General features: G+C 39.7%; 1 protein-coding gene across 3 annotated transcripts in view; it reads right to left on the reverse strand.

Moving 5' to 3' along the window:
* Positions 1 to 7,555: 7,555 nt before the first annotated feature.
* The window catches only part of QPCT (glutaminyl-peptide cyclotransferase), a 28,786-nt gene continuing 9,643 nt past the window's right edge, over positions 7,556 to 26,698 (reverse strand). For all 3 annotated transcript variants that reach the window (XM_045369487.2, XM_005576109.5, XM_065527172.2), the window contains 5 exons: positions 21,396 to 21,674; positions 13,453 to 13,629; positions 10,978 to 11,077; positions 8,402 to 8,518; positions 7,556 to 8,196 (listed from right to left, as the gene is read on the reverse strand). In XM_045369487.2, the coding sequence (XP_045225422.1) occupies positions 8,051 to 8,196; positions 8,402 to 8,518; positions 10,978 to 11,077; positions 13,453 to 13,629; positions 21,396 to 21,674 (819 nt within the window). In that variant the 3' untranslated portion in view covers positions 7,556 to 8,050. The remainder of the gene's footprint in view (positions 8,197 to 8,401; positions 8,519 to 10,977; positions 11,078 to 13,452; positions 13,630 to 21,395; positions 21,675 to 26,698) is intronic.

Below are 26,698 nucleotides of genomic sequence, written 5' to 3' on the forward strand. Positions count from 1 at the left end.
GCCTGGGGAACACAGCGAGACTCGGTCTCAAAAAAAAAAAAAAAAAAAAAAAAAAAAACATAATGGGCTGGCTGCAGTGGCTCACACCTGTAATCCCAGTACTTTGGGAGGCTGAGATGGGCGGATCACCTGAGGTCAGGATTTCAAGACCAGCATGGCCAATATGGCAAAATCCTATCTCTACTAAAAATATAAAAATTAGCTGGGTGGTGCACGCCTGTAATCCCAGCTACTCGGGAAGCTAAGGCAAGAGAATCACTTGAACCAGGGAAGTAGAGGTTGCAGTGTGCTGAGATTGTGCCACTGCACTCCTGCCTCAGCAACAGGCAACAGAGGAAGACCACATCTTAAAAAAAAAACACATACACACAGATACACCATGGGACATTTTTGCAATTCCTTTAAGTTCACCAGCTATCATTAGCATTTGCATATTTTAGGTGTGGCCCAACACAACTCTTCATCTTCCATTGTGGCCCAGGGAAGCCAAAAGATTGGACTTCCCTGGAGTAGATTGTTTATAAGGTCTGTTTCAACCTTAAAATACTTGGATTCTACTCTCTTGGTCCCAGCCGCTGAACAACCATCTCAGTTCAGACTCCACCTCACGGTGTGGCCTGATAATGACCCTGATGGAGACCAGTGACCTGGCTGGTCATATTGGCCTGATAACATTTATCAGGTCACATTGGCCTGATAACATTTATCGGCCTCTGAGGAATGGTGTAAGAAGCTTATATTTGATCAAAGTGCTGCCTTGAACTCTGACTTTGAAGAGAACTGCTGGACTGAAATGTTCACGGTGAGTCAACAAACCCTTCCTTCCTTCTGCCGACCTCATCTTCATCCGCTTCAAGGTGGGCCTGGCCTCAGGCCGTGTCTGGACAAGGTCTTGTCCATGACTGCCAGCCTCTGGTAACAGAGAAGCTTACTTGTCCTGGTCAACTCCTAAGTAACCTACATTTTTCTTGGTTTCCTACATATTGTAATCCCCCTGCCTTCTATCAAGGTGAAGTGTTAACAAGTTTAAATATCCGAAGATGCTCTTCCTTCCTTGGATGAAACTTTCTAAGCTCTATCAACTTGTTTATAGGTCTGGGGAAATACAATGATCCTGAAGAAAACCTGAGCTTATGTGAAGCAACTTCGTTTTCCTTTGACAAACTCCCATTTCCAACACCAGAATCGAACTGCAAGGAAATGAAGCATAAACAGCTGAATTTACAAATCTTCTAATTCTGATTTTTTTATTTTTGTTTTTGAGACAAAGTCTTGTCCTGTGGCCCAGGCTGGAGTGCAATGGTGTGATTATAGCTCACTGCAGCCTCGAACTCCTGGTCTCAAGTGATCCTCCCACCTCAGCCTCCCAAGTAGCTGGGACTACAGGCAAGAGTCACCATGCCCAGCTACTTTTTAAATGTTTGTTAAGATGGGATCTTGCTATGTTGCCCAGGCTGGTCTCCAACTCCTGGCCTAAACGATCCTCCCACCTTGGCTTCCCAAAGTGCTGGAATTATAGGCATAAGCCACCATTCCCAGCCTAATTCATATTTTTAAGCAGGAAGCATAGTCTACCTTATAACTCCTATGCTCTTCTTCCAAAACCTTTACCCTGTAGTTTATGAACTGCGATGAAGGACCAAGTACGTCTCCATTCTAACAGCACATTATAATGTCCACACAATATATAAATAAAAGAAAAGCAAGCCGGTCATGAAGGCTCACACCTGTAAATCCAGCACTTTCAGAGGCCACGGTGGGGGGATCACTTGAGGCCAGGAGTTCAAGACCAGCCTGGCCGACATGGTGAAACCCCATCTCTACCAAAAATATAAAAATTAGCCAGGTGGTGGTGGCACACGCCTGTAATTCCAGCTACTTGGGAGGCTGAGGCAGGAGAATCACTTGAACCTGGGAGGCAGAGGTTGCAGAGAACCGAGATCACGCCACTGCACTCCAGCCTGGGCAACAGAGTGAGACTCCATCTCAAAAAAAATAAAAATAAAAAAAGAAAGGCAATGTGGTACCATGACTTAGGATCTTACATAAGTCACCCATCTCGCTTACCTACTGTAATGGACATTTGTTGCTCTCGCTTGTACAGCACTCTTTTTCTGGATCTTCCTTTGGACAACCACCTCCTCCCTGCCTTCATTCCTGTGGTTTGGTGAAGCTGACACTTCTCCCAGCTTTAGGGAGGGGCATGAGCCCACAGGCCAAAGTCAATCAATGCATTCCATCCACCAGCGCAGAGACTAAGTCAGCAAAGATCCCAGAGCCCCACTTGGGCCAATGGCGTCAGGTCAAGGACTTTGTGGAACTCTTGCTCAGAGGACAGGTACTCTTCTTGCATTGAAACTGGAGTTATGGGGGTATGAACCTGGGGCTACTAACAGCCATCTTGCCCCCAGAAGGAAGCATTTACCTAAGTTTAATGCACACTCAGAGGAGGGCAGAGCAAATAGATAAGAGACAGGGTTCGGGGTCAACTGTGTCTGAAGTCAGAGACGTGAAATAAATTGCATTTTTTGCTCAGGTAAGTTTGAATTTTCTGTCACTTGCAAACCAAGGGAATCTTAAGTGATCCATCGTCTCTGGATCTTGATAGCTAAACCTTTAAAATGAGAATGTTGAAAACTAGTCAGTGCTGTGGAGGCACCACTGGCATTTGGGGTGAGACAATTCTCTAGTGTGCAAACTGTCCTGAACCTTCATTTTTTGCCCCTGACAACTAAATTCCAGAAGCACCCCTCAGTCTTCATGACAAACAAACATTCACCACCCATTCCACTACATAAGCACAGAAATGCACACACACACACACACACACACACACACACACACACACACACACATATATATTTTCAAATGCCCCCTAGGGGGTAGCTGAAAACCAGTAAGCCAGTGAAGTAGAAAATCTCTAAGGTCCCTTCTAATCAAGCTGAAATCAGCCATGTCATGTATCAAAAATTAAGTTCCCTAGAGTCTAGTCTAAGCATCAGCTGAGAATAATTGAAAGCCTGTGTTCACTTATTTGTAAAATGAGGACACTAATATACAGCTCTATGGGTAAACCTGCGAAAGGATGATCACAACCAGTTACTTGATATGGAATCATTCTAACATAACCTAAAATGGAGCTTTAACATTCTCAAGGAAAATATCCTAAGTGCTTTTGAATACCATTGTTGCTTATAATTTTCCTCATTAAATAAAGTTTTAAAACTGAAATTTTAAAGTGATCTTTTCCTAACATTAATTCATCTATTCGTAAAGGATTAAAATCACTTATAAAGCTACTCACTGTAGCCAGCATTTTTCTAGACCTCTCAATAACATCTCCATCAAGAGCAGTTGGCTTGGAGGAGGGGTTCATTTTTACAAAGAAACGGGGTTTATCACTTCCCAAGTGTTACTACAAGGATGACTAGAGAACAACAGTGAAATTGATGGCTGGTAGTTAGCTATGCTCATTTACTTCTCCACGCCAATCTCTTAGCTCGTGTAACTTACTACATGTCGTTCTTTGTCAGCCAAAACCACAAATGTTAAGTCCATGAGTACCAAGGACCTCCTGTACCACACAGTGCTCAGTAAATGTAAGAGAATAAAGTTTCCAGTGCTGTTTATAATTTATGAGTTTTTAAATCTATTTTCATATTACCTTTGTAACCTTTGTGAATTTGGGGTTTTTGTTTTGTTTTGTTTTTGCTTTTTTGCTTTAAGCCATGCTATTTTCCCTTCTTGGCAATTGTGTGCTCTTAATGTTAATTCTCAAACAAATGGTCTAAACTCTTCACTGGCAGATTCAGATATGTCAGGAGAGTGGGCGCTGTTCCATGTGTTGCCTTTGAAATACGAGCACAATAAGATGACTTCACATTGCGTGCGTACACCAACCAAATTCCGGCTGAGGAATACAGCCATGACACAAGCCAGTCCTTTCATCCCAGCTCTCTATAAAACTGTCATAAATTATTGCTGCTGGATGTATTGCCAAGAGCCTGGGGCCAATGTTCATGTGTACGAGCATTTGAGGGGTATCCTATGCCACCCTACTGGCTCAGCCAGCTAACAACCTTTTCTCTCCACCTCAGCCCCTTGGAACACAGCAGTAGCTTTACACTATGCTATCTGCCCCTTGCAACAAAGCAGTAACTATTTGAGGGATGGAAAAGATGTACCATAAAAGACACAGAAGCGATAGACGAAAGGGAAGTAAGGGGAGGCAGTTAAACCACTTCAAAACCACTTTTAGAATTTCAGGCTGCGTAAAAAGTGGCCCTGAAACTGAGAGTGAAACCTCAATCTTTCGTTCATTCATCTTTGAAGCCAAAAGTTAGGGGGAGGCTGGCCCTGAAAGCACAGCCCCATGACTTAAGATGAATAGCAAATTTAAATAATTTCCCCCAAATTTTCTACATTAGCTTTGCTTTAACTTACTGCAGCTGTCCTGAATAGTCTCCCTCATCTTCTCTTTATTTCTTCTATTCCCCTCTCCCACCTTCGTTCCTCAGATTCAGGTCTTGCACAGAAACTGAGCCTTGATTTTCCGCAGAATATACTGTGACCAAGCCTCCTGCAGGGCTGTCTGTACATTAATGAAATGGAAGCGTCTTGAATCGTGTCCATCGTCCCTCCTTTACACAAAGTAATCACCTCCAGCTGGGCCAAGCTGATTGAGGAAACGTTCAGTTTTCACATGATTTTGCTGCAGCACCATAATGAATGCATTTCTTTGATGGAAGAAAGAAGCTTCATGAAATAAACTGCTTAAGGATTTGAAGTTGGAGCTGAAAACATGGGCTTTATTCTTAATGACAATTGCTTTGCCATCTAAAACATTTCTCCATTTTGAAGGATCTGTCTTTTCTCTTCCAGCCACAACCCTCAAGCTACAATAACAGGCTCATGATTTTTTTTAGATGCCAAGGTTATGAATACTCTTTTTTGAATATTTTCCTTTGAACTCGTTTCTCTTAAAGAAGAAAAATAGCCCTACGTATTGCAGGGTTGACAGTAATAGACAAAACATACAAATTGTTCTCTTAGGGCCGTAAAATGCTCCAAAATGCACATAGAAAAATTCCAAATGCAACCTGATGTTTATGGAGCACTGTCTTTGCAGCTATAATTTTTAAAAAGTAATATTTCTGACTGGCATGAATTATACAGAGCATATTTCAGAGATTAATATCAGGTTAATGCTTTAAAATGTCTCCGTTTATGACATCATGGCTGCTTTTCCCTTATCAGTGCAAACTCTTAGGGAGTAGAATTTGAGGATATGTCTTTTCAAAGGAAGAAAACCTTCACTGAATTAAGCTGCTTATGGTTTTATTTTTTCTTTTATCCCATTTCAACACATCCACCAACCTCCTCTAAAAATAATTGAACTAATGTGAACTCAACAGATTATAGTAGATCTCTTATTAATTTCATTTTGCCTCCAAATGAGTTTATCATTTAGACTTACAATTATGTATGCAGTACTGTCAACTAATGTTTAGGTTCCTCATTAAAACTTCATTTCATTGTGTTTTAATATCCTCAGTCTGTTAGACCATTTCTTTTCTCATGTTAAAAAAAAAAAAATGTGTTTTCCCTGAACTCTTTTCAAATGTTTTCTCTCATCCAAAAAATTAATCCAGAAAACTCAGCTCTTTTAATCCTGCTTTGTGGCTTAGATACTTTAGCCCAGAACCACTTGCGTTGATTTGTATATGCCCACGCTTATGCAAAAATAGCCTTCGCTATGGCAGAGTAATCATTCTGCATGGAAATTATGTGTCTCTGAAGCCTAAGTTGTCAGGTGAATCGTGGCAGCAATGACCTAAGACTGCATCCCCAGTTTGAAATGACCTATAAAAATTTCAAGATACAACTATTGCTTTGCATTTGGCATCAGGAATATTCTGCATAGTTCTTTTCATGTAAAGGGGCAACATTCTAGAGCAGTTCCCAAGCATAAGCTTTAGAGCTAGACTTCTTGGGTACAAATCCCACTATGACCGCTTACTAGTTATGTAATATTGGAGAATACACTTAATTACTCTGAGCCTCATAAAGTAAGTTTACAAATACCACCTACCTCACACGATTGTTGTGGGGATTAAGTTAGTAAAACATATAAAGCACATGTGACTGTCTGGCACAGAGTTAGCACTCAGTAAGTGTTAGCTCTGAATATCATTAATTCACAGAGGCACGACATTCCTTTACATGACTTTAGAAGGACATGAATGACTTTGGAAGGACATTTGGAAAATAAAAAGGAATCCTAGAAAAATCTAATTCTATAAAATTTACCAACGTGAAACTATAGACAGGTAATGTTATATATAAATATATATAAATGTAATATATATATATTTATATATAAATGTTATATATAGCATAAAATATATCTAAGTATGCATATATAATTCTCACTATATTCTTCTATATAATTTGCATAGTCAAATAGATGAAATTGTTTTTATCCTTTTCTTACCTGAAAACTATGTTTTAGCAAGTAAATTACTTTCCCAATGACTTCCATTGTCATTTGGCACATTAATTCACTGAGTATTTACTAAATGTCTTGTCTGAACAGGGAACACACAGAACACAGTGGCCCCAACTAACTTCATCTGTATGCCAGGAACAATTTCCTAATTATTTAATTGATCAAGTTTGTATTTCTAGATAATTGTTTCCTGTAGCTAAAGACAACTTGTGAATGCCTATGTATTTCCAGAAAAAAATGCTCTAAGTAACTAACCAAACTGAATACCATAATCTACCTAAACAAAAATTGTCACAACTACTGCTGTACTACTGTGTTACCTTAATATTGACTCTAGAGTTCACATTCAGCAGTCTTTTTCTGTCCTCACCTCAATCCAAAACCAAAACAGCAAATATATGCCTAGTAATTACATCGTTTAACAGGAAAAAACAGGTAATAAAAAAATTGTAATATAGTTTGATTATACCTTTATAAGAAAAATCTGCATTTAAGAAATGTGAGGAGACTGGATGCAGTGGCTCATTCCTGTAATCCCAGCACTTGGGAGGCCAAGACAGGAAGATTGCTTGAGCCCAGGGGTTCAAGACCAGCTTGGGCAATATGGAGAAACCACATACATACAAAAATGCCAAAAAAAATTAGCCAGGCAAAAAAATTAGCTAGGTGGTGCACGCCTGTAGTCCCAACCACTCATCGGGCGGAGCTGAGAGGATCGCTTGAGCCCAGGAGGTCAAGGCTGCAGTGAGCCATGATATCATGCCACTGCACTCCAGCCTGGGCAACAGAGTGAGACCCTGTCTCAAAAAAAAAAAAAAAAAGAAAGAAAGAAAGAAAAGAAAAAGTGAGGAAAAACTAAAAAGCGAACTAATGGCAATTCTGTCAATATAATGGGATTATAGTTTTCTTGTTTTCTCCATTTTCCAAAATTTTTGTTATTGACTATTATTTGCACAATGAGAACGTTAAATTTGCAAAACCCTACAAAAATTGGACACGCATTAAATTATATCATTCTTCTTTTGTATAAAAATAGACATCACAACATAGCACTTAATTCTGATTTTAATTTCTATAAAATTAACCCTACAAAGATTTCTCAAAGAAATCTGAAAGCCTTCAAACTATATCTTTGTTTTGTATTACATGTAATAGATTCCCACATATGAAAAATCATAAAATGAAGGCTACATTTTCCAACCACTATTTAAGTACTGTTTAGAAGACTATGATTGAATAAATGAACCTGATTTTGCCTCATCATGTTTATCTAAAAGCGTTTTTGAAAGATATTTATTTTCCATTTTCTTTACACAGTCCCTCTTTTTCAATCTGTAAATAGAAATTAATGAGCAATTTAGGACACAATATCACAACATAATTATTCTATAATTGATCTGATAACCAAAGACACATAAGAATAGGATGATCTACAGGATAGATGTTTCCACACAGCATTTGTCTGAAATCAGATTATTTTAAATGATGCCTTGACTTTTGAATTCGATTCTAGAACCAATTATCATAAACTAAATCAGAGTATTACAAATGAAGATATTCCAACACAAAGACTTGTAGGATTTTGTTTAGATTGTCAATGGTTGATTCATCCAAATTTTCTTCATTGTCATCCATGGTGTGCCAGACTTCAGGGAAAGGAGATGGTATCAGATGCAGAATTGGAACACCTATTAAGAAAGATCCAACTTGTAACAATGTACATTACTCCAGTGAGTAAACTAGAAAGTGTCATTCTTCAAGCAGAGGGAGCTCTGTACCATATAAAGACAGCTGATAATTCATCATCATCTGTGTACTTTCTCATATCCCACCGTTGTACTCCAAAATCAGGCTGTGCGCACACACACGCACTCACACACGCACACACATTACCTCTTCTTAAAAATGGAATATGGTCATCCTGAATCACACCTCCATAACTGTAATTCTGGAAATACCGCCTCTCCAAAGAGTGATCCTTGAGCAAACCCAATTCATGAAGTTCATGTTCTGTAGATGACAATTATACAATAGATGAACAACTATTTTTATCTGATCAAGACTCATAATGTAATCTTATTTCAGGAGTTTGAAATCTTAGCACATGAGTCCATAATTTTTAAAAGATTATGCAACAGCAAGCATGGCCACACCCATGACAATAAACATCTGGGTTGAACAGGGGTGTGTACATTTTGAGCAGGAAGAGAGAAGAGTCACATGTGGCTCTAAACTTACAGGTGAGAACTTCCTTAGAGGTAGAAACTCAACAGAACCATAGAGAGACAGAGAATGAAAAAAACAGAGGACAGCTGGGTGGAAGGGGAGAACACAGGTGCAGATGTAAATGCTTCTAGGTCCAAGATGCTGCATGAAGAATGACTTAGATGAGATATGGAGCTTAAAGGGGAATACTCAAACAGAGTAGCGATGAAGTGTATCAAGTGGCCACTCTATGGGAAAGGGATACCTAGTGTGACCTACATCAGTGGTTCTCAAAGTGTGATGTCTGACCAGCAACATCAGCAACACCTAGGAACTTGTCAGAAATGGAAATTATCTGGTCCCACCTCAGACTTACAGAAATGCTGGGGTTGGAGTCCAGCAATCTGTGTTATAAGAAGCCCTCCAGGTGATTCTGATCCACTTTAAAATTTGAGAACCACCGGCCTACATAAGTCACGTATTGTATGTCACAAGATGACAAGAGATCACGTGAATATTATAAGACAACCAAATGAACCTTCCTAGGATAGCTTTTTTTAATTGCTAAATTTAAAGGGTAAAAAATAAACCAACTAGTAATCAATCATACGTAATATGATTCTAGGAACATTGGGAAAGCCCTAACCACCACCAAAAACAATATTCTTGTCTGTTTATTGGTATTTATAATTCCTTTACCATGAGACACAACTTTTTCTTATACAACTAGAAATATGGTTTGAAAAGTAAATACCAATAGGAGGGGCAGTACAATGCGTTAAAATTGCATGAAGGTGCAAGTTATTGGCATAAGTTCATTCTGGTACAGGAAATAATAAAAGTGCACAAAATCCTTGAAAGAAAGCCAATCTCAGTTTCTTGAGCCTACCATCAAAGTAAGGAAAACATGCTGCAAGGAAGAAGCCCAAGAAGTTTATATTAATAACACCATTATAGTCATTCTTTCAAACTAGGAAATGAAATTTGCCGATGATGTGCATCTGAAGTTCAGGTAGAAGTTTCTCTAAGATTCTAGACAAATTCTTTACTCATGGCAAAAGTGTGAGTTATGATGGCAGTGTTTTCTCCACTGCTTAGAAGTAATACAAATCTATCTTGCTCCAAGAAGTTTGTGTGGCTAATAAGGAATTTCTAGCATGAAATTCTTGCCTTCAAAGCAGTCCCCTGGGCTGGAATCTACAATAAAGATCAATCTAATTTTCATCTTTCCCTGATGCCTGAAGAGTTTTGTTTTGTTTTGGGCAGGGTGGAAGTACAAAGGTAAGAAGTCATTCTCCTTTTCTTTCTCCAAACCCCAAGCCCCTCTCTTCCGCCAAAGATGCGTAAGTTTTCTAGGACTGGCCTGGCCTGACCTGGACTGGCCTAGTCTACTCCCATTTTTTTGACTCTAAATCTTGAAGGATCTGGCTTTCTCTTCATCCTGATCTCTTACTTCTTTGGAAAATTGGCAGAGACTGTACTAGATTTAAAGGAAAATAATATCTGGATAAGGAAGAAAATAGAAGATGGCAAAGACAGATGGAAAAGAAAAACTGAAGAATATATTTTGATATCATTATAAGGACATCATATTCATCATTAGCCAACATGCTTTGTTGAGTAAAGTTTCCTCCTGAAATGCATTCTACATGCTTCAAACAGGACTCTGGGAAAATATTTTCAAACCATTTTTCAGGATGTGCAAACATGAAATGTAGTATTTTATGTTTCCATTTGAAAATACATTTTCATGCAGGAAAATAAACTGGGCTTACTACAAAGATGAAAATAGTAAACAACTAATCAATAAAGTAAGAATAAAAGCCAATAAAGTATATTATACATTTAAATCATACATTTAAATTACAATTTTTTTTTCTTTTTTTGAGATGGAGCCTCACCCTGTCACCCAGGCTGGAGTGCAATGGCACCATCTTGGCTCACTGCAACCTCCACTTCCAAGGTTCAAGTGATTCTCATGCCTCAGCCTATCAAGTAGCTGGGATTACAGGTGCCCGCCACCACACCCCAGCTGATTTTATTGAAACCCCGTCTCTACTAAACATGAAACCCCCATTTCATGTTGGCCAGGCTCGTCTCGAACTCCTGACCCTAGCTGATCTGCGTGCCTTGGCCTCCCAAAGTGCTAGGATTATAGACGTGAGTCACTGTGCCCGGCCAAATTGTAAATTTTGAATTTTAAAATGTAGTATCTGTCAGTAGGAAGGAATTATGTTTTATTCATTAATAACAGTGGTGCTTACCAATTGCCTGAAGTCTTTCAAACCATCTGGCTGAGTTCGGAAAAAAATTGGGAAACATTGGATTTGGAGCTCCAATCAAATCCAATAAGACCAATAAATCCTAAGGAAGAAAAAGTAATGTTTAATCACCATCGCCAAAACACATTTTATATTCATCAATAGGGAAATACAATCAGCTAGAATTAACTGCATTTTAGTAATTGAGAATAATATGGGAAGCTATATAAATGAACAAAAGATTTACTAACATTTTATGCTAATTGTTTTGGAGAACTCTTTCAATCATGCTTATGCAATGTGGACAAATAGCAAAGTATTATTTGTGTATGTAATTCCAAAAGGATATCACTAAGGATAAATTAGAAAGAAGACATTTGAATAAATATTTTGTGGACTTTAAAAGCATACATTTATTTTCAGAAAAGAGTCCTAGCCTGTCTGATCTTCTATTCCACTCTGTGTAGTCATTTTATCCTTAATCTGTAATGATAAAACTCCCAAAGGAAGGCACTTGCATAGTAATTATTTATTGATCAAGTAGTATCTAAGAAAAATTCCTTGTACAAGAGCTATATAACATTGTGTCTCTGGATCGCCATTTCCCTGTGTATCAAATAAGAAGCTCAAACTAGCTGATCTCTAAAACTTCCTTCTGATTGTAGCTCTCTATCATCTCATCACGAGGACTCTCTGAAGACTACTTACTAGATTAAGACCTCCTGATTTACCTAAGTAAAATAATGTGTGGATAAATATTTAGCATACATCCTAACACATAGTAGATAAATATTTTCAGAGTTTGTGATCCTAACGACATAGTATGAATAAATTCATAAATGAAAATTCAATATATTTGTTGTAAGAAAAAATAGGCTTGTTTGAAATAGGAACATATTCACAAGGTTGGATAATCTATTAAGGGTCTGTTTCTGGAAAATAATGATCTTCATCAACAAATTTATTTATCAGTCCAAATATATGAATCACTGTGGCTTCATATATTTGGACTGATAAATAAATAACTTTGTTCTGCTACTGATCAACCAGGCCTCTTCTCTTGTGAATATGTTCTGAATGCTTTTTGGGGACTTGGGCACAAGTGAATGAATGAGATGCTGACCACATTCCCCTGGCCCATTAGGAGCTGCCAATGGATAACAGGAGGGAGCAAATGCCAACAGGAGGTGTGTTAGGGTCATAGAGGACATAGAATGTGGCCATTTGGACTTTTATAGGGTGAAGGTCAGTGACAGGTCAATGGGTAGGAATGAGTAGGGGTGCTGGGAATAATCTATCAGTTCACAGATGGGGTGAGCTTCAGGGAGGGATGAAGGCACCGGGGAGAGTGAAGTCTCAAGGGTAGCATGAGGTTCCAAGTTGGGGTTAGTGAAGATGTGGGGACAGAATGAAGATCAAATATGGGAAGAGAGTCAGAGTCAGGAGAGGATGCAGGGGCCGGGGGAGGGATTAGGGATGGAGTGTGGGCCCAGGAATGGGGGTGAAAATGAGGCTGTGTGTTGCACCCATTACTTAGTAATAATAGCAGGGTTTTAAGGCAGCATCAAAATATCCCCACCCCCATGTCAAAAATGCCACATCAAAACCAACACATCAAACTGTCATAGTCACACTGGAGTCACGGTAATGCTTTGAAGTCACAAGGAAATTCTTCACCCCCACCCCTCTTGTATTCCATTTCCCAAAGCCCCATGTTCTTGAGACTTATAAAGACCTCAAAGAAGGGGTTTGCTCTCTCCACCTCCACACAGTACTGGGGGAATGGGCTCCCATTGGGCCCAAGTGAATCTGATGCTCCTGTAATCTAATTTTTTACATCATTTTATCATTTTAATTAAGCTCAGTCAAACATGGCTTCAAACGAGCAATCTACCTTCCTTTCTTCCTTCCTTTCTTTCTTTCTTTCTTTCTTTCTTTCTTTCTTTCTTTCTTTCTTCTTTCTTTCTTTTCTTTCTCTCTCTCTTTCTCTCTGTCTCTTTCTTTCTTTCTTTTTTAAATAGGGTCTCCCTCTGTCACCCAGGCTGGAGTGCAATGGAGCAATGATAGCTCACTGCAGCCTCAAACTCCTGGGCTCAAACAATCCTCCTGCCTTAGCCTCTTGAGTAGCTTAAGATTACAGGCATACACAACCACACCCAGCTAATTATTTTATTTGTTGTAGAGATGAAGTCCTCTTATGTTGCCCAGTCTGGTCTCAAACTCCTGAGCTCAAGTGATCCTCCTGCCTCAACCTCCCAAAACGCTGGGATTACAGGTATGAGCCACGGCGCCAGTTCAGAATCATTCTTTTTAGCTCTGGGATTCCTCAAAAACCCAATGCCTGCCAAGGAATGTTCTATCATAAACACTCTGCTCCGAGGATACTGTGGCATTTTTAGGTCTTTACTTGGCTTTTGCAACCTTTTCCTTGCAGGGAGAGCCTACAGCTACAGTGCCATGGAAATTGCCCAGACTAACCATGCCATGCAGTTGGCTGGTGCCTCTCGCTCCAGGCGGGTGCGGGGTCGATGCCATCTTTGCAGCTAAGTGTCGAGACCCATAGAGAGAATCTTGAGGAGACCAGTGAAGAAAAGCCTCTTCCCCATCAAAGAATATCAGCTGGAGTGACAAATGTGGCTTAGAGTCTGAAACAGTCTGGTAAAAACAACAATAAAAAGATAGCAAAAAAAATACAGTGATGATGAAAAATAGCATGATTTTCTATTAATTGGGCAAAAAGATAGATGTGCCATAAAGAAAGGAAGATACCAAAGCAAGTGAAACTATGCCAAAATTTATTCCACACCACTTCCACTTCAAAAGTCATCACACCTCCCACAGTCCTCACCCATGTAAACCACCTTCTTCCATTCCCTCTGAAAATAGAAGTCTTTTATGTTTTTTCTTACTCCTCACAGAATTTTGAAACAATGAAAGTGCTCTGATGAATCGTGTGATACATCACCCACTTCCCCTACAAGAGGGTGTGTTGCCTCAGCTGCTGGGAGAGCCGTCAGTCACTTTAGGAATTGTCTCAGCTGTGCCTCCTGGGAGTGTCCTACATCCGGTGCTGACCTACACGGGCACTGGGGGCTCCCTAAAGAGCCGTCATATCTCCAGGGCTCCCCAGAGGTTGGCTGAGGCCATTGTTGAACCTGCACTGCAGCTCGACTTCTCCCTCCGTCCAACACCATTTCTTTCCCCTCCCTAATACCTGTGTTGATCCAAGGCCACTCCCTAGTAAGTGACCTGAATGCTAAGCTCCATATCAGAGGGTGCTTCCTGGGGAATCCAACCTGAAACAACTGTAAATCTTTCTTGCTTCTCACCTTATTTAAGTCTTCAATTTTGTACTGACTCTGCCCTAGGAATGCTACAGAGACACAAAGAATAATAATTATAGCCCTTCCCTTGAAATAGCCTATACTTTAGTTGGGTTGGGGAGAGATAAAACAAATACATGAGCATGGCAAAATGTGCCACCAGCCACAAATGTAACATAAAAGTCCTCTAGAAATTGGATAGAATGAGAAGCAAAATCCTGGAGTTCCAAGGAAAGCTTTATGAAAAAGACAGTGTTTGAACAGAACTAAAAAGAGTGACTAGATTCTGATTGATTTTACACTTTCCTCTGTCTGACAATAATCCCTATCTTTCAGATTGGGCCTGTTACTCTAAACTTCAAAATCCTTCAATCCCACTGGAACCCCTAATCTATTGAATATTTTACCTTTTCACAGTCCTTCACCCCCATAATGTCCTCACTTCACTCTATATTTGGCTTAAATTCCAGTCAATCATTCCAATTGCTTACTAGCTACACCCTTAACTCCCTTGCCCCTCTCTGCCTTGGTCAAACTTTCATGGCAAAAACATAACATTAAGTCCCACTCTCTACCTACTTTGTGCCGGCACTCATGCAGCTAAACCTCGCCAGAGAAAAAATACATAACCACACTGTCTGGCCTTGCTTAAAGTTCATGACCACAAACCTCACACTGGCCTTTCATGTTGACTGGCAAGTCATGCTGTATTTTCTTAGTTCAGTCACTCTGGTACTCTTCTAAGATTTCACATTCCTCCTCTCCCTGCCACCTCACCCATCTTCATTCCCAACCGATGACCTTGATTTCTTTCTGTCATGCTCATATTAGATGCCAATCTCTCTGCTTGTGCACAAAATCCTATCCCCTCTCATCTGCTCAAGGACATTGCTCTAGCAAATGCCATTTCTCTCCTACATCATCAATCTTTCTATCTCTGCTGGATAACTCCCATCGGCCAAGACACATGCTGTTGCTTTTCTCATCTTAAAACATTTGACCTCACTATCTCCACCATCTACTGCCCAATTTTGTAATTCCATTTACAGCAAAAACCCCTTGAAGGAGTTGTCTATTCACACTGTCTCCAATCCCACTTCTTAAACTTAGTCCAGTTGGGTTTTATCTCCACCATGTACTGAAACTGCTTTTGTCAAGATCACCAATGACTCTACATGGCTACATCCAGTGGTCAACTCTCGGTCTTCATCTCTCTTCACTTATTGTCAGCATTCGACATAGTTAATCACTCCCTCCTGGCTACACTTGCTTCATTTGGTTCCTAAGATACTGTATTCCTCCTCCCTTAGCACTAATGGTTCCCTTCATCTCGCTTCCCTCTTAATGCTAGAGAGCCCCGGGGGCTTGCTCCATGGTTCTCTTCTCTTCTCTGTCCACACTCACTCACTCTCTTGATATCTCTTCTTGAGGCTTTAAATTATATATGTGTGAGTTTGTGTGTGTTGTCTTGTGTGTGTATGTGTGTGCTGTGTTGTGTGTGTGTATTATTATATGTAGAGAATTTTTAATATAACTATTTTAAAATAACAATAATAATATCGTAGAGACAGAGCCTTAGTATGTTGCCCAGACTGGTCTCAATATATACATATATATTATATTACATTATATTATATTATATTATATTATACTATACTATACTATATTATATTATATTATATTATATTATATTATATTATATTATATTACACACACACAACACAACACACACACACAACACACACACACGTATATGTCAATTCCAAAAAATATATCTCCAGCCCTGACTTCACTACCAATCTCCAGACTACATATTCAGCTGCCAAATGAAGATCTCTACACAGACATTAATAGACACCTCAAACAAAGTGTCAAAACTCAGCTCCTGAGGTTCCCCCGGAAATGTGTTACCAATAGTCTCCTCAACCAAAAGGATGGCAACACCACCCTTGCAGTCACTCAAACCAAAAGCCAGTGGGGATCTCTCTTTCTGTACTTTCCCATATACACAAACATCCCAATCCAGTTCGTCCTGCCTCTGCAAACCTATTTCCCACCATTCCTCACCACAGGCCTCTCTTTCATTTGCTTTGTTTTCTTTGAGCCTAATATGTCTTCACCATTATGTGGTCAAGCGTTCCAGACACTATCACACCTTTATTCCTCATGTGTCTGTCTGGTTTTGTTTTTTAAGAATGGGCCCTTCCGGAGCCCTCTGCTGCCTGCTCCAGCCTGGACCAACCACTAGGCCTGTTGCCCATCTGTTATCTTGGGGCTCCCCTCACCATCACTGTGCAGATTTCTGCCCCTTCTATATGGGACCCCCAGTGAGCTGAACTCCATGACTCCCTCTTCCTTGATTTTTTTCTTGATTTTTCTAGAGCACAGCTTTAAGCAATTTCTGGGGGGAAAAGTACGGTACATGGGAGTGAAAATTGTTGAGATTTACCTCTGAAAATGTCTTCATTCTATTTTCCTATTTAATTTGTCTGGGCCTGAAGATTCTGGGTTGCAAATTATTTTTATTTAAAATATTTAAGGCATAATTTCATTGTTTTCTAGCTCCCAAAGTTTCTATTGAGAAGTCCAGTGTCATTCTCATTCCCAATACTTTTTATATGACCTACTGGAATTGTTACAATTATTCTCCAGAAGTCAAAATCATCTCCTTTTTGTCATTCCTCTTTCTAAAAACAAAGATATTTCTTCTACTTTAGGATCCAACTGTTTTATTGATTTGTTTATTTTAAAAATAGAAATTTTAATTTCCAAAAGCTCCTTCTTGTTGACTGATTGTTCTGTTATTGCAGCATTCTGGTTTTGTTGCATAGATATAACGTCTCGTCTTATCTCTGTAAGAATATTGGAACAGTGTCCTTCAAGTCATTTTCTGCTGTATTTCCTCCAACTTCATTTTAAATTTGTATTATTTGTTTTGCTTTCTTTCTTTTTTTTTTTTTACATTTAAAAAAATTATTTATTTATTTATTTAAGAGACAGAGTCTCACTCTGTTGCCCAGGCTGGAGTGCAGTGGCTCAATTACAATGCACTGCAGCCTTGAACTCCTGGGCTCAACCAATCCTCCTGCCTTAGCCTCTCAAGTAGCTAGGACTAAAGGTGTGTGCCACCATAACCAGCTAATTTTTTTTTTTTTTTTTTTTTTTTTTAGAGAGGGAGGCTCACTATGTTGCCCAGGCTGGTCTCAAACTCCTGGCCTCAAGCAATCCTCCCACCTTGGCCTCCCAAAGTGCTAGGATTACAGACATGAGCCACTGCTCCAGGCCCTTTCTTTCATGCTGGAGTCTGTCCTCAAATGTCATCCTTTGTGTTCATTCATGTTAAAGAATAAGATATTAAAATGCTAGTTGGAGACACAGATTGGTTGGCTTCACTGCAGGGCAATCTGGTGCCCAGCCAGTGTTTTCATTGAGGATTACTGAATGTCACCATCTCGGATTTTTCTGTGGGGTAGTTCACATTCTCTGAAGAAGAATCCTCCAGTTTCCTATCTGATGGCTTTCTGGTGCTGAAGATGGGAGAGAGACTGTAGATCTCACTGTTCAATGTGTAAGCTTTCACGTAATCTCCCCTGTTTCCATGGGGTACCTCACTGTCACCCTCCTCTGTACTTGCTATTCTCAATTCCATAACCTCCCTGGTTCAAATTCTCTAGAAAAATATTTTCTCATCTCTGGCAAAGGCATAAGGGGCACTCATCTGCCTCTCTAGTGTAGGGTGGGAATCTCTATATCCACATACTCCTTCAACAGATTTCCAAACACTCTCCACTCCAGTCCCTTCCTCCCCCTGCCTTCCTCAGCTTATTACATCTCCAGTCACTGAGCCTTTTTGGGATTCTATCAGGAAAACCACTGGCTTCTTCCGTTTCTTCCCTCTCCAGGACAGTGTGACTTCTCTCCGCTCTGATATGTCATCTGCCATTTCTCCATCCAACTTCTGTCTTTATATTGTGGTTCCTAGTCACAGATGTTCTCTAGTTTCTTCAAAAAATGGAGTTTCCCTGATTGTTTTAACAGTGATTTCAAAGGAGAAAAAAATTGTCTTTATCATCTGAAAACTAAGTTAATTTTATATGCTAATCATTCATATTGCTCCTTAATTATGCCATGAGGAAAGCACAGTTTAATTTGATTTGAATCCTCCATAACTCCTGGAGAGCATTAAGCAGAGGACATGTTTGTACAATATAAATGCACTCAGAGTTTAATCAGCATTAAATAATTAAACAGATTTTCTCATTGGCAAAAATTGTAAGCTGCTTACTTCAGTAGAGACATTCTAAGCTTCCAGTTGTTTAAAGGGCCTTGAAAGTTCTAGCTCCAAATCAGGCAACATAATCACAGAACAAGAGGGCAGAACGGGACCGGTTGGGACAAGAAGCATTCTGCTCATGCCCAGGGCAGAGGCAAAAGGAGGTAGATTTTATCTCTTGCAGGTTTGACAGTTCAAGTACCTCAGTGAAACTTCAACAGCTGGGTGACTCCAGTGATCAGTACAACGATTTCCTTTCATTCTGTTTGTCTAATATCCATTCATTTAGCCAGCAGTAAACTGTTGTGGACATTTATCCTGAGTCCCCTGAGGCAACCTGCTCTTTTTGCTTCATTTCAGGAATGGCAGAAAAATAGCCATGGCCTTTGTTGCTAGTAACTCAGCCTAGTACCTTGGAGCTAGGAGAATCTGACTGGCCTGATGTATGAAGGTCTACATGGTAACACTACGAATGCCTAATTACCGGTGTTCACATAGTCAGTGGGTTATCTGCAGTCTTTCCCCATTCAAGGCTATATCAGTTAGCTAATGGCACAATAATAGAATAGAATAACACCCCAAACACAGTGGCTTGAAATGCCATCATGTATCTTCCTGGGATACATAACCTCTGTTGGTCGGCTAGGGAGCAGCTGATCTAGAATGGGTTTGACTGGAGCAGCTCTGCTTCACCGTGCAGTCAGCGAGGTTGGTTCTGCTCCAGGTGTTTCATCCTTCTGCTGGGACTGGCAGGCTAGCCAGGGCATGCCATTCTCATGGTTATGGCAAAGACATGGGAGAGCAAGCCCAATGGTACACGCACACTTCCAGCCTCTGCTTGTGTCACCTCTACTAACATCCCATGGGCTAAGGCAAATCAAATAACCAAGTCCAGAGTGAAGGGATGAGGAAGTACAACTGGCTACAGTGGGAGGGCACAGCAAAGTTACCAGACAAAGGATGTGGATGTGTAACGACAGTCCTATTACTGGAGAGAAGTGGGGCTATGAAGAGTTGGGAATAATCCAGTCTACTTATCCAGTGCTCTTTCAGGTCACTTTCCACCACCGTCTACTCAATCCATGACAGCTAAAGAACTTAATCCTCAATACAAATTTAGTTAAAACATATAACTGGAAGAATAAATCTGATACTCTCAAAGTCTGCATTCAAAAACAGCCTCTTTAAAAAATTCCCCATCTCGGGGCTGGGTGCGGTGGCTCACGCCTGTAATCCCAGCACTTTGGGAGGCTGAGGCAGGCGGATCACGAGGTCAGGAGATCGAGACCATCCTGGCTGACACGGTGAAACTCCAACTCTACTAAAAGTACAAAAAATTTGCCAGGTGTGGTGGCGGGCACCTGTAGTCCCAGCTACTTCCGAGGCTGAGGCAGGAGAATGGCGTGAACCCGGGAGGAGGAGCTTGCAGTGAGCCGAGATCCCACCACTACACTCCAGCCTGAGCAACAGTACAAGACTCCGTCTCAAAAAAAAAAAAAAACAAACAAACAAAAAAAAACCAAACAAACAAAAAAATCCCCACCTCACCATTTATCTCTAACAGAAAGGATTACTATGAGAATGTATATGTTGATTCGAATTTTTTTAATGATGACCCCAATCAATAATACATTCAGACCTTTCTATTAATATTTCTGGTCACCAAAAGCAGGTAGAGCTATATGGGAAAAAGCAAAGGAGTTCACTCGGAGAAAATACATCCATTAAACAGAGCAATGTCTTCAAGTCATACTTCATTTTGTGTCCTTATACTAGAAGTGCAAATATGAAAAATCAGACTTTTGCATCAGCTTCTGAACTCCTTCATCCAATTGCTGGGGAAGGAAACTAGTTAAAAGCAGGGCAATGCATGGGACAAAGGCATTGTAGAAGGCTCAGAAAACAAAACAAACCAAAAAATAAGTGAAAAGGAGACTGAGAGGGTATAAACAAGTCTTGCTTTCTTCAAGTTCAGTATATCCAGCAAAAATAGAACCAAATATCTCTATTACTTCCATTACAAGATAAACCTTTTACTTCTTTACCCCAATTGTAGCAAAGGCTGGACCATTCATAAAGCTCTGAGGGGGGAACAAAGCATTTGTTGCCTGAGAACAAAGTTTTTTGTTTTTGCTTTGTTGTGTTTACTTGGTTATGAGCGATATCAGAACAAAATGTCTTCATCTAGTTTAGCACTTTTTCCCATATACCCTTAAGAACACCAAGACTGAAATAACATCTGAGAGTCCCAGAAGTATTTTGAGCTGAGAGCATAACAAAAGCTCTGCTATGCTACATAAAATGGAGCTGAGATTCACAGATAATAACAATAATGCATTTCTGCTTCATGCTTTTTCATCTTGATAGGTCTGAATTTCCCACTCTCCACTTCAGAACCACTTTGCTGCAACTCCCTCCTCCAAGCCAAGAGCTACCATCTCTCAGATCAGAAGGTTGTAATGTTTCATGGTCGAAGAAACAAGAAGAAATAAACATAGTTCATTACAAAACACAATTCTCATACTATACCTGAAACAAACTTCCTCCTTCATTTTTCACAAAGAAATGTTGCATTTAATTTCATGTGCATTCAAGGCTGAGAAATCAGGTACCAATTAATGAATGCTTTGCCACGTATCTTAAGTTTATTGCCCGTGGTTGATATTCCAAATCACGAAATCTTTCAATTAATATTCATAATAAAAATATACCAAAAGTCTCCATTTCTAAATGGAGACTTCTCATTCGACCAAGGATTCTAGAATTCACTCTGAGTTACTGCTAATGTACTTTATCCTAGGAATCAACAAGCGGAAAACAGATACCTTTAAGGAAAGGAGTTTCTTGTCTAAGGCACGAGCGAGTTCCAACATCATTGCACATGGCACAGCTGAATCAGTGGCTCCTACAAACACTCTGTTGTCCCAATGGGAAAAATACTTGGAGTCATAGTGGCAGGCGAGGACCAAGTGTCGTTTAGCAGTGGGATTGAGGGTGCTGATGATATTTGAGAAAGACCGGTACCCATAGGGCGTCTGACTCAAGAAGGTGTCTATTTCCAAGACCCAGTCAGCCTGAAGCCTCTGAATTCGCTGCATGATGTGCTGATCAAAACAAAAACCAAAAATTTAGATCTAAACAAACAGCTTTCATTTGTTAACTGTGATCCTAAAACTTTAAGTAGTGCCTTTCAAATTAAAATTGCAATACACGCTTATTGTATTAACAGCAATATTATTGCAATTAGTAATTGCTTTGTATTGTTATCATAATTAATAGCATTTGTGCTGTTTAAAGGAGAAGCTAATCCTCTTGCCTCTCCCCTAAACTTCCCCTTACTAATCAATCTCAACCAGTTGTTAATATTAACCAAGGTTAACAGTTTGATGCAGATCTTTCGACATATCTTCTCCTTGCTTATGCAAACCTACAGTAGCACACAAACACATATATTTGGCAGAGGGGCATATGTTTTTATAGGAAAAGAAACCTACTTTTCACATTACTCTCCCCTTGCTTTTCTCATTTAACAATATATTATGGACATGTCTACAAGTCAGGAGATAGAGATGCAGTTTGGTAATAGTAAAGAACACTTTTAGTATTTCTAGGAGGCTACAAAGGCATGTTTGAATACTTAAGTAAACCAGCATCCTACAGGTCTCTATCTCTAAGCTCTTCAAAGACAAGAACTGCAAATGGTAGCTCTTTCTGTCCCAAGTGCATAACATATGTCCAAGTCCAGCAAATGCTTTATATGCAGTGAACACGAATAAAAGATACTGATGCTCACCTGCTAAGGATAATGTAGAAAGCTCCCATAGCTAGGGGGTGGTTGGGGTTATTTCAGATCTCTGCTCACTCTAAGAATTAGTAAGCAACCCTGAACCATAATAACATATCAAGCAGCTTTCCCTCTGCACCCAAGGCAGGTCGAGACGTGCTGCAAATGCTGGCAAATAAAAAAGAGAATCTCTTTCTCCATCTCTGCTAGCCACCTTGAGTCTTATAAGGCAACATAGTGACTTACAGAAGAAAGCAACAGGTGGGGAAAGTAGCATCACTTCAGGAACTAGAAGTATCTTTTTAAAGAACAGATAGAATTTGTGATGTGAGAAGTTATAGGTGAGTTCATTGCTGGTTCATTTGCCTTTTCCCATCCTTATTTTATCTTGGCTTCACTTTCCTATGTTCCTTGTTTTTTTTGTTGTTGTTGTTTTGTTTTGTTTTGTTTATTTTGTTGTTGTTGTTTTTTTAACAGGGCTTCACTCAGTCATCCAGGCTGAAGTGCAATGGCGCACTCTCAGCTCACCGCAACCTCCGCCTCCTGGGTTCAAGCAATTCTCCTGCCTCAGCCTACTGAGTAGCTGGAATAACAGACACATGCCACCATGCCTGATTAACTTTTGTATTCTTTTTTTTTTTCTGTAGAGATGGAGTTTTGTCATATTACCCAGGCTGGTCTCAAACTCCCGGGCTCAAGTGATCCATCCGCCTCCGCCTCCCAAAGAGCTAGGATTATAGACGTGAACCACCATGCCCAGGCTGTTCCTTTTGGGTTTTTTTTTTTTTTCAAATATCATATACATCATTGTAAATTGCCTTAAATTATTTTTATAAAAAGTCAAACAACAAACTAACATCAAAATAACTGACGATTTGTCCCTCAATTAACATCTAACCAAAAACCAACATTTCAGATCTAAACAGTTCAGATCTAGACAGTTTAGATCTGGGATGGACCTTAAGATGATAAATGAACAACTGGAAATGAATGTGAGGGCTTTTTTTTTTTCCCTCCTCCAAAGAAATACAGGATTTTCTATCCTAGCCAAGTCCCATGTGGCCTGTGCTCACTAATGCGACATGACACGTAGGCAAGAGCCTCAAAAAAACTGTGACAGGAAGCTCCCAAGGAAAGGGGAATTTAAATAGCGGGACGACACTGATCCTACCGTCAGTCCTGCAAAAGCCAACTAAACAAATGATTCCCCAGCTAAAGACTCCTTGCTTTTAATAGTGGGTGGACTTTGTCCTAAAGAGCATTGTGTATGCAGTACCTTACCTTTTCTATTGCAAATTTACATGCTGTCTTATCACCTCATCAAAAGAAATGTTTAGAACCTTTTTTGAAATCAGCATTCATAACTCTCCACAATTTGTAGTACTGTGCTTTGCTCATAGAAGGCTATAAGTAAATATGGGTTCATCCTAACAGTAAATATGAATTGATTTAATGAGAATATATAAAACTACATGATACAAAGCATTAATAGTTTGAATAGAGAGAAATCACTATGCATCTAACATGAGTTTTTCTGCAGACTATGAAAATGAGTTATCCCTAGACTGTAAAAAAAAAAAAAATTCCATAAAATGGGTCATTTAAAAAAAAAAAAAAAAGCATATACTCCAGAACATCTGGTATCCAGATGATGAAATGCTCCATAAAATGGCTTCTTCAACACCAATTGCAGATTGCAAGCTTACAAAATGAATTGGAATTTTTAAAAATATATCTGTTAGCATTAATCAGAAGTCACACACAAACTTATTTCTCAACTTGTTACCAAGTCTTGATCATAATTTCTGATGACCTTGTTGACACTAAAGTCCATAAGAGAATCAGCAAATATTCTCAAAAGAGTTTTTCCTGAAGCAACTTTTTTCTTTTTTTGAGACAGAGTCTCACTCTGTTGCCAGGCTGGAGTACAGCGGGGCAAACTTGGCTCACTGCAACTTCCAACTCCCTGGTTCAAGCAATTCTCCTGCCTTAGCCTCCCGAGAAGCTGGGATCACAGGCACGTGCCACCACGCCCAGCTAATTTTTGTATTTTTGGTAGAGATAAGGTTTCACCATGTTGGCCAGGATGGTCTCGATCTCCCGACCTCATGATCTGCCTGCCTCAGCCTCCCCAAGTGCTGGGATTACAGGCATGAGCCACCACAGCTGGCCCTGCAACTTTTTTGTTCAGTGTAAGTATTTTTTGTTTATCTTAGCAGCTAAGATAAATCATCTTTCTAAACAATCAAATTGGCTGCATAATCTAATTAGTTCACAAATATCCCTTGTTGTTTTGTTTTTGGCTTTCAGACTTAGTCTACAAGTCCCCACCAGAAGTCTCTAGGGGAACTCCCCGAACTCCATTACTATCATACAAATACCCCTAAGCAGGGAGTGCATGGCTGTGGCAGGGAATCTAAAGCAGTTGCGCTTCCCCAATACCAAAGCAGCAAAGGGCTGGGCCCTCCAGGAGTGCTAAAAAGCAATTCAGAATATAGATCACACTTTGGGTTGCTATACATCTATGTTTTAAAATGGAGAGGAGAGAAAGAGTGAGAGAGATGGAGACAGGGATAAAGCAGAGATGGATGGAGACTGAGTAAAGAAAGAAAAAAAAATACAAAGATGAAGATATGAGCACAAGAGAGAGGCTATTACAAGATAGTCTACTTCCAAAGAGTGGTAGGGGGATTTATTCTAGGTTAACACTAGTGAATGATCCTGGGTTTCATTTAATTAAACGTAAATTCTAGTTTCCAGGTTCTGAGCAACAATGACATCAGTAGACCAGAATTGTTTGGAGGAAGCTGATTTTCCAGTGTTTGCGCTAAGTCTGCAAACACATCGTCGTCAGGATGCTGACTTCTGCCACCCAAAGACTCAGGTACCTCTTTCCTCTTGAGTGCACCATATATGAGTCCCTCAGGCTCCTCCTCTTAGGGGGCTGGACTGAGGGTGCACCTGGGATCTATGTATCTGATGATATTCAGTTTCAGTGGCTCAGATGCGCTGTGCATCTGTGGGGGATTTTACCCCCTGAAGTTTCTAGTTTGCCTCTTTTAGACAAAGGATATTGCTTGCCCATTTGTGAGACTTTATCATCCTAATTTTTAAATTTTTTATTTCTATCTTATAAATCAATGAAATAGCCCCAAATGTATTATCTTCAAATTATTTATTTTACAAATTACTCATCTCCTCAAAATAAAATTTCCTAATAATCCAATAGGCAGCTTTGGGGTCATCGATCAGAGACCAGGAAAACACATAATGTGGGACAGGTTTCCCCCAAAATATTCTCTTTCTGTAAAAGAGAATCCATAGTAATGCACATCTTTACTGATAACTACGAAAGTTAATTCACAAACCAATTTTATATCGTTTACCCTTTTTTAATATTTGAGGATCTTCTCTAGCAATATCCTTGAAACTCTGCATTATAAAACATCTCATCTAGTGTTCAAAAAGTCCTCAGGAGAAAAAAAAAAGGTTCAATCATTTTTGTTTCAATTCAGTTCTACATGAAAGGATCTAATGTTAGTCAAATTAAGGCCATTCGCGTAGTTCCCTCATAATTACTCTGTCATCTGCCTCACTTTCAAAATGAGAATTCCTTTGTCTTCCACAGCTTAGAAGATAGGTCTCTAAAAATTAATGGTAATTTTCTTCTCAAAAAATTCTAAAATGGAATCTAAGTGAGATATCTAACATAGCCATCAGCCAGACCATGCATAGGCAGCCCAGCAGTAGTTCCCAGCACATTCTAAAATACTGTCTATAAATTTCTCATTTGCCTCCACCCCCATATGATAGTAGAGAATGTTACTGAAACTTTAGTAACACTTTTAAATGAATATGTATCTTTTTAATCACAACAGTATCTATGTATATTATTTATGCTATATACTGTCTTCTGTTGAAGCTAAAGATCAACTAGCGATGTTTATTGTGTTCATGGATTTCCAGAGCCTCCAGGCGAGGAACCTCAGGCCTGAAGTATGCATATCATTTCTGGGTATATACAGTGCTCTGGGCAAATGGTATGGGGAAATAAAAGAGGTTGAGTTGAATGGGAAGAGTAAGCATCAGAGACCTCGATTTTTTCTAACAAGGAACTGAGGCTTTTGGAAAATGCCAGTTAAGTGCCCTGACCTTCTTTTAAGAAAATGCTTGAGAGATAAGGCCCAGGCAATATTGTTAAAGTGAATAGTATGTGCCTTACTGTCCAACTTGGGCATAAGAAGATCGAGAGCTGGAGACATTCGAGGGCAAGAAGCACAGAACTGATTCCTCCCAGCTCTCCAGTGATAAGATAGAGATCTCAAGCAGATTCTGGCCTCATCA

This window comes from Macaca fascicularis, chromosome 13, assembly GCF_037993035.2.
Source record: "Macaca fascicularis isolate 582-1 chromosome 13, T2T-MFA8v1.1".
Lineage (NCBI taxonomy): Eukaryota > Metazoa > Chordata > Mammalia > Primates > Cercopithecidae > Macaca > Macaca fascicularis.